Here is an 8,797-nt window from a genome sequence, read left to right on the forward strand (position 1 = left end):
GCATAATTGATGGTAATGTTGTCAATTTTAAGAATATACAGTAGTCCATGTGTATAAGCCTACTAGAGTCGTCACTGGAGGGAGCATTTTATTCTTGTCAATCAACATTTCTGCTTGGAACTTCACATCTCAGTCTAAAGTAATTGCCCTGAAAGTCTTTAAAGGTGGATATGCCATCTGATATATTGTGATGGCTGCTGCAGGTGCTCAACTCAATTGCAAGTACTTCAACACACAGCATTTCAATTTCAACAAGAAGTGACCAAATGCTGCGCAACAGATATCCTTTCTTCACTGGCTTCAACCACAGCCACTGGAAAAAGAAGTCCAGTGGGCAAGTCCAGGGCTGCTTGGGCTGTGGTTTAGGCTCAGATACGACGAAGACCTAAACTACAGGTCAAACATTTTAGAAACACCTACTCATTCTAGGGTTTTAATTTATTTTTACAATTTTTTACATTGCTGAATAATAGTGAAGACATCAAGACCATGAAATAACACATATGGAATCATTCAGTAACCCAAAAAGTGATATTCTTCAAATAGCCACCATTTGCCTTGATGACAGCTTTGCACACTCTTGGCATTCTCTCAACCAGCTTCACCTGGAATTCTTTTCCTGAGCATTTGATGGCTGCTTTTCCTTCACTCTGCGGTCCGACTCATCCCAAACCATATCAATTGGGTAGAGTTTGGGTGATTGTGATGGCGAGGTCTTCTGATGCAGCACTCCATCACTCTCTTTCTTGGTAAAATAGCCCTTACACAGCCTGGAGGTTTGTTGGGTCATTGTCCTGTTGAAAAACAAATGATAGTCCCACTAAGCTCAAAACAGATAGCATTCTGCAGCGATATGCCATCCTGTGGTAGCCATGCTGGTTAAGTGTACATTGAATTTTAAATAAATCACAGTGTCACCAGCAAAGCACGCACACACCCTAACATCTCCTCCTCCATGCTTCACGGTGGGAAATACACATGCGAATATCATCCGTTCACCCACACCGCGTCTCACAAACACACGGCGGTTGGAACCAAAAATCTCCAATTTGGACCTCAGACCAAAGGACAAATTTCCACTGGTCTAATTAATCTTAATGGTTGTACAGTCGTCTCAAATAAAACTGTGAAGGACCTCGGCGTTACTCTGGACCCTGATCTCTCTTTTGAAGGACATATCAAGACCATTTCAAGGACAGCTTTTTACCATCTACGTAACATTGCACAAATCAGAAACTTTCTGTCCAAAGATGATGCAGAAAAATTTATCCATGCTTTTGTCACTTCTAGGTTAGACTACTGCAATGCTCTACTTTCCGGCTACCCGGATAAAGCACTAAATAAACTTCAGTTAGTGCTAAATACGGCTGCTAGAATCCTGACTAGAACCAAAAAACTTGATCATATTACTCCAGTGCTAGCCTCCCTACACTGGCTTCCTGTCAAAGCAAGGGCTGATTTCAAGGTTTTACAGCTAACCTACAAAGCATTACATGGGCTTGCTCCTACCTATCTCTCTGATTTGGTCTTGCCGTACATACCTACACGTACGCTACGGTCACAAGACGCAGGCCTCCTAATTGTCCCTAGAATTTCTAAGCAAACAGCTGGAGGCAGGGCTTTCTCCTATAGAGCTCCATTTTTATGAAACGGTCTGCTTACCCATGTCAGAGATGCAAACTCGGTCTCAACCTTTAAGTCTTTACTGAAGACTCATCTCTTCAGTGGGTCATATGATTGAGTGTAGTCTGGCCCAGGAGTGGGAAGGTTAACGGAAAGGCTCTGGAGCAACGAACCGCCCTTGCTGTCTCTGCCTGGCCGGTTCCCCTCTTTCCACTGGGATTCTCTGCCTCTAACCCTATTACAGGGGCTGAGTCACTGGCTTACTGGGGCTCTCTCATGCCGTCCCTGGAAGGGGTGCGTCACCTGAGTGGGTTGATTCATTGATGTGGTCATCCTGTCTGGGTTGGCGCCCCCCCTTGGGTTGTGCCATGGCGGAGATCTTTGTGGGCTATACTCAGCCTTGTCTCAGGATGGTAAGTTGGTGGTTGAAGATATCCCTCTAGTGGTGTGGGGGCTGTGCTTTGGCAAAGTGTGTGGGGTTATATCCTTCCTGTTTGGCCCTGTCCGGGGGTGTCCTCGGATGGGGCCACAGTGTCTCCTGACCCCTCCTGTCTCAGCCTCCAGTATTTATGCTGCAGTAGTTTATGTGTCGGGGGGCTAGGGTCAGTTTGTTATATCTGGAGTACTTCTCCTGTCCTATTCGGTGTCCTGTGTGAATTTATGTGTGCTTTCTCTAATTCTCTCTTTCTCTCTTACTTTCTCTCTCTCGGAGGACCTGAGCCCTAGGACCATGCCCCAGGACTACCTGACATGATGACTTATTGCTGTCCCCAGTCCACCTGGCCGTGCTGCTGCTCCAGTTTCAACTGTTCTGCCTTATTATTATTCGACCATGCTGGTCATTTATGAACATTTGAACATCTTGGCCATGTTCTGTTATAATCTCCACCCGGCACAGCCAGAAGAGGACTGGCCACCCCACATAGCCTGGTTCCTCTCTAGGTTTCTTCCTAGGTTTTGGCCTTTCTAGGGAGTTATTCCTAGCCACCGTGCTTCTACACCTGCATTGCTTGCTGTTTGGGGTTTTAGGCTGGGTTTCTGTACAGCACTTTGAGATATCAGCTGATGTACGAAGGGCTATATAATTTTTTTTTCTTTGATTTGATAATGTCCATTGCTCATGTTTCTTGGCCCAAGCAAGTCTCTTCTTATTGGTTTCTTTTCAGCAATTCAACCACAAAGGCCTGATTCACAGTCTCTTCTGAACAGTTGAGACGTGTCGGTTACTTGAACTCTGTTTGAACTCATTTATTTGGGCTGCAATTTCTGAGGCTGGTAACTCTAATGAACTTATCCTCTGCAGCAGAGACCCAGCAGACTCTGGGTCTTCCATTCCTGTTGCGGTCCTCGCGAGAGCCAGTTTCAACATAGCGCTTGATGGTTTTTGCGACTGCACTTGAAGAAACATTTTCTGAATTGACTGACATTCATGTAATGATGACCTTCAAGTAATGATGGACTGTCGTTTCTCTTTGCTTATTTGAGCTCTACTTGCCATAATATGGACTTTTACCAAATAGGGCTATCTTCTGTTTTACCCCCCCACCTTGTCACAACACAACCGATTGTCTCAAACGCATTAAGGAAAGAAATTCCACAAATTAACTTAAGGCGACACACCTGTTAATTGAAATGCATTCCAGGTGACTATCTCATGAAGCTGGTTGAGAGAATGCCAAGAGTGTGCAAAGCTGTCAAGGTAAAGTGGCACCTTTGAAGAATCTCACATATGAAATAGATTGATTTGTTTAACAGTTTTTTGGTTACTGTCCTCACTATTATTCTACAATGTAGAAAATAGTAAAAATAACAAAAAAACCCTGGCATGAGTAGGTGTGCCCAAACTTTTGACCGGTACTGTATGGAAGTATAAAGCACCTTACCTTCTGTAAATACATTTGATAGGTATAATAGGAACAATTCTATCCTACTATAGGCTATACATGTCCTGTTATGGGCTAAAGATGTAAGTATAAAGCACAAGGGTGAGGTTATTTACTTACTGTAAATAGTTTCTGAAAGAGAAAGATTGATGCAGTCATTGAGCCACTTCAGTCACTAGCAAAAACTGGCAAAGTGGAGACAGACAAAACAGTAAGGTTGGGCATTACATGAATAAGAAAATATTAACCAGAAACATGTACAAATAAGATGGCGCAGGTGCACCTTGAATCAATGACACTGACCTCCCAACTTCACCACAGTTTTGGTGAGGCAACTTTGTTACTTTGTTCTAAAAACAGATAAGGAGATGTGCCTCTTACACACCCATCGTATCTACTGACAGTGGCTAGATATTTTGTAGGGTTTGTAAAAAAAATGTTAAAGTCTCAGTTAAAGGCAGATTATTAGCAGTGCCTTTACCCAATGGATTTATTCTTATCAAACAAGTAAACAAAATACATAGTAAACAAATAACTTAGACATCAGTTAAGACATTTCAAATCATTAAAATAAATTGTGTGTATTTGAGAGCTAGACTCAATATTATGCTCAATAATTCTCTAAGTTTCTGTTTACCATTTTACATTCAATCATGCTTTTTGGTATTGAAGGTGCCACATTTGAACCTTCTATGTTAAGCAGTTGACAGAACACATCTCTTTTTGACAGGTTCAAACACAAGAAAGTCTTGGTCAAGCATGCAGGCATGTGTGAGGCACAAGAATTCTCTCTGGATGCCTTTCCTTCCTGCCGGAATGATGCAGTGCAATGAAGAGTATCACTGACTGGATATTGGCTTTCCAAATCAGTGGAAACCCTTAAACTAATAAAATGACGAAACATGAACCTGTACAGTCTCTCATGAAACCCCATAGGGAAGTATGGAAATAGCTCAGATTTCATGACTGCTTTACAGCAGGCACTGACTAGGCACACTAGTATCACAGTGGACAATCCACTAACAAGATAGATGGAGCACACTGAACAAGGAACACAAATGCCATATAAGGAGAAATACTGTCTTTTAGCCCAGCTGAATGCATTCCTCAGGGAGGACTGGAAAGCCTTATTTTGAGACAAGCCAAGGCATGATGCATCACAGATGCAGAAAAAAGGTGTAAGGAAGGCTAAGCAACCGAAAGGCAACCTTGTGATTTGCAAATGTGTGAACTAGAAGCACAAGCATTTCGCTACGCTCGCATTAACATCTGCTAACCATGTGTATGTGACAAATAAAATTTGATTTGACCCTATCACACAGCCGCAAAACTCGAATGCATTTCTGTAAACCTACATCCTCGTTTTTTTAATTGTCCTTTGATAAAGGTTTTCACCAAGCCCTATACTTGTTTCAGTTTCAGCACCACTGTCTCCAACAGAGCCAGGATCTCCCCAAAGTATCCATCCTCGTCACCGAGGACCTGCTCTGTGAGCACCAGCTCCTGGTACTGCTCCTGTAGGGCGCTGAGGGAGGAAGACAGGGCGTAATCCTTTCGATACTGAGTCTGACAGTGAGGCATCATGGCCAGGATAGTTCTCAGGGCCTTTTCCTTCCAGTCGTGCTCTGGGGAGGCCAACAGTTCAGGTACCAGACTGCACCAGCCTTGCTCTGCCAAAAGTGGCTGGAGGGAGACCTGCGCATACTGCCGCAAACGCTCATTGTGAGATGCATCTGGGATGGGGTCAAGTCCAGTCTGAGAGATCAGCTCCTAGAATAGAGAATGCCATTCATGCCATTCACATACATTTGATTTCACAAGACTAGCCTTGTATTATTGGCAAGGTTTTCGTAAAGAGCACCCCTCACCTTTTCGTTGATCATATCATAGAGTATGGTTACAATCCTCACACGGACAGCCCCACCTCCAGATGCTCGGAAAATATCCCCCAACACTTGCAGCCCACCCAGCTTCAGGAAGTGGCTTTGGGCAAAGGGGCAGTGACGTAGCAAACAGGCCAGAGCAAACAACGCCTGTATACAGGCAAACATTAGCCTTAGTTAAGTGCCAGGAAGAGAATGATCATTTACAAGTGATTGTCAGAGCTAAATTCTGTTCAGATTCTAAAACGTATTTGAAGACAGATGTGATGAAACCTTGCAGCATTAAATTGAAAGCCATCGAGTGTCTCTGCTAAAGACGGGACTATTAATCCTGCTAGATATACTGGACTGATTCTAAAATAAAAATGTATTATGAGTGAATTTTATAATGTGGGAACAGGACTTGCCCTCTTTTTAACAGACATGGGTCGTGGAGTGGCAAGTAACATTAACAGCTTCTGAAGGGTACCACTTTCAACTGCCTCCACCTGCACCACTGGGTTACTAGAAAGAAGATAGTGAATGATAATGTTACTGACCACACACACACAAATACAAACAAAAACAGGCTGTCTTTTGGCTGGTATTTAGAATTCGACAGTTGGAACGGGTTAATGAAGACTGCTATACCTTGATAGAGCTGATCCCAGAACGAAAGAAGCACTCTCTTGAAGTCGATAGTCTGTGTTGTTCAATGCATCAACCACAAGCTTCAACCCTCCCCTAGATGCCAGGTTCTGTGCATTGTCCACCTGACAAGACATAACAAGAAAGGAAACCCTAATTATAACTCCATTACTAGAATCCAATGAAAGTTATTTTGTGTGTTTATGTTAACCTATGTAAAAGAGGTGTTGTTTCTCCTCCCCGACTATTAGTATATACAAAAACATCCCATGCTTGGGGGGCCTCACCTGATGAACAAGGTACTCTAAGTCATGTAGAGCTTTAACCTTCTCTTCCACAGTGGCGTTAGAGCTGTTGAATTGGGACACCAGTCTACTCATAATCTGGAAGTCTGACTCCATCAGCATGTCTAGCCTGACCATGTCTTTTTTCAGCTCATCCATGGTATGAAACTGGGCCCTGAGAGCCTCCTGAACACATACACACAGGTTTGGGACCAAGATAACAATCAAAGACAGATGGGATCACAGATGCATTAGGCTCTTATCACAGCCGCTTGTTTCCACTGTGGTAAGAAACTACAGATCCATCAAATCAGGGCAAACCGTCTCTTCTTTGTCACTGGTTTTGGGATCCACTCCTTCTTTGATATTTTTCAAAGCCTTCTTCAGCTCCTCAGCACTGACAGATGGGCCCTGTGTGTTCTCCTTCCCCTGTCTGACTCACAGAGAGCAAAGACTGTAGTGAGTCTGATGTAATCTCAAGCAAACATAGTAGTGTGTGTGGCCATCTAACGTACAATAGGTATATGGCAACATTTTTAGATGGTGTTTCATATGGTTGATATACAAATTTCAATAGGATCCTCAACTCATACCTTTGTCCATCTATCTGGTATTTGAGAGTCTGGTGTTCCCCAAGTTTGACCTCCCTCTGTCCAGTCTGGAGGTTGAGCCTTACTTGAGAGCCCCTTGGGACCCCATGACCTGAACAATGCCAAAATTGTACAGTGAATACCTTTGATTCTGCCATAGACCTTAATCTCCAGTACACTACCGTGTAATAAAGGCACATGTGCGTTTCTGCTTTAGCAATCACCTGGTTTGAGAGTCTTCCACTTATCTGTTGGATGGAACACATCCAAATCCTCAGAATCTCCCTCTTCCACGTGGGCATCCTCCTCACCCTCCAGGCTGGCCTCGGGGCTCTCCACAACAGTCAGAGCGGAGGGAGACTATAGGGCAAAGGGTATTGTATCAGACTCTTGTACAGGCTTATCATAATCAGCTGGACTACACAAACTGTTGTACATTGTATTTATTAAAGTAGTATAACAATTGGTATAGGTCAATAATTATTTCATTCATCATTACTCACCTTTTCGCTGAGAACATGGACGAATTGACAAATGAATACTAAGAGCATGAGTGCTACCCTCAGTCTGGTGGATTGACGTCCTCTTCTCCGGCATCCGATCAACATACTGGCTGTAGGCTAGCTAACACAGCTCATGTATTAGTGGCAATATTGATATTACACAGCAAAGGGTAACCAATACAATTCACGAGTACTTCGACGCACTGCACTATTTATTTATTTACCCAACTGCACCATTCCAGATGTCAGCATGGACGTGTAACGTTGATGCGCCCAGAGATACTTTTGAGGAGATGGGAAACTCTATTGGATTCGCATTAGGGTCCATTTTGCACAATGCATTCTGGGACAAGGCAAGTAAATGGGAGTCAATTGGGTGCTAGCTCAAAAACCCAACATTAGCATGAATTTAGTGAACACGAACTACAAAATTACAAGATTAGTCGACTCATACCCTGATTTTGAGAAGAGATTGCGAGACGATTGTCTTAACAACCAAGTGACGCGGGATGACAACGTAAACGCGATTGGTAGACAGTCTGCTTGGTGGGGCGTCTCCCATTCATTGTCCGATGGGATTCCTATCTTTCTCTAATATCTCACATACTTTTCAGCAACTAGACCACTCCCACAGTACTTGTCTAGTACTTGTCTTCACGACCGGGAGCCAATCATATTTAAAAGCATGTACCTTGTATTCAAATTATATGCAATCGGATTGGCTAATGGAGATCCCCCTGTATGATGCCTGTGAAGCAATTACATTACATTTCTCATAGGGATTTTTTCCTTTAGTCCGTCCTCTCTCCTCCGTGACCCGGAAACCGTGGTCGATGAGTGTTTCAAATTCCTTAGTTGGCAAATGTAGAAAGTCCTCCCCTCCTCGATAGCCGTCTGATGGCGTCCCCAGATAGTGTATCCTGTCTGGGGACCGGCTCTTTTCTCGCCACTTCGATACAAAGTGATTTTCGAAGTATCTTAGGAGAACATACTCAGTCCCCTAACTTGCTACGTTAATTGGCCTAACCTGTTGAGTAAGTTGAGCAAATTTGATTGAGAAAAGTCCATAGACATCCTATTGATGGTGCGTTCAAGACAACTGGGAACTCTGAAAAAAACGAGGTCATGACGTCATGGATCTTCAAGTCAGAAATTCGGAGCTCTTGAAAGATGCCAGAGTTTCTGACTTGGATTTTCGAGTTGAATGACAGTTCCAGGCGGTACGAGTTTTATTTCAGAATTCCTGTTATTTTGAATGCACTAAGGTCGAAAGTAAGAGATTTCAGAGTTCCCAGATGTTTTGAACATGGCATCAGAACTTGGGAGAAAAAAATGAGGTCAAGTCATCATGTCAGTGCCCTTCAGATCAAAAAGTTGGAGCTCTAGAAAGATTTGATGTTATTT

At 43.3% G+C, this 8,797-nt stretch overlaps 1 protein-coding gene across 2 annotated transcripts; it reads right to left on the minus strand.

Annotated features, from left to right (window-relative positions):
- Positions 1–3,951: 3,951 nt before the first annotated feature.
- Positions 3,952–8,001, minus strand: LOC112220691 (nucleotide exchange factor SIL1). Of its 2 annotated transcripts, none has more exons than XM_024382523.2 (10): positions 7,618–8,001; positions 7,394–7,510; positions 7,115–7,250; positions 6,894–7,002; positions 6,622–6,733; positions 6,304–6,486; positions 6,020–6,141; positions 5,797–5,893; positions 5,375–5,539; positions 3,952–5,276 (listed from the first exon to the last, which is right to left on the minus strand). In XM_024382523.2, exons 2-10 carry the CDS (start codon positions 7,496–7,498, stop codon positions 4,908–4,910), a joined length of 1,398 nt encoding a protein of 465 aa, XP_024238291.1. In that variant the 5' UTR covers positions 7,499–7,510; positions 7,618–8,001; the 3' UTR covers positions 3,952–4,907. The 2 variants fall into 2 exon arrangements, with proteins under 2 accessions (XP_024238291.1, XP_024238290.1); XM_024382522.2 differs by having other exon boundaries at positions 7,394–7,736; positions 7,848–8,000.
- Between the last annotated feature and the right edge of the window lie 796 nt (positions 8,002–8,797).

This window comes from Oncorhynchus tshawytscha, linkage group LG21, assembly GCF_018296145.1.
Source record: "Oncorhynchus tshawytscha isolate Ot180627B linkage group LG21, Otsh_v2.0, whole genome shotgun sequence".
NCBI classification, from domain to species: Eukaryota; Metazoa; Chordata; class Actinopteri; order Salmoniformes; family Salmonidae; genus Oncorhynchus; species Oncorhynchus tshawytscha.

Coding starts and splice junctions, on each gene's coding strand:
- LOC112220691 (XM_024382523.2), bottom strand. CDS start 7,498: ATGTTGATCGGATGCCGGAGAAGAGGACGTCAATCCACCAGACTGAGG. Junction 6,734..6,893: donor TACCAGATAGATGGACAAAG/GTATGAGTTGAG, acceptor TCTGTGAGTCAG/ACAGGGGAAGGAGAACACAC. Junction 6,487..6,621: donor CCAGTGACAAAGAAGAGACG/GTTTGCCCTGAT, acceptor GTATGTGTTCAG/GAGGCTCTCAGGGCCCAGTT.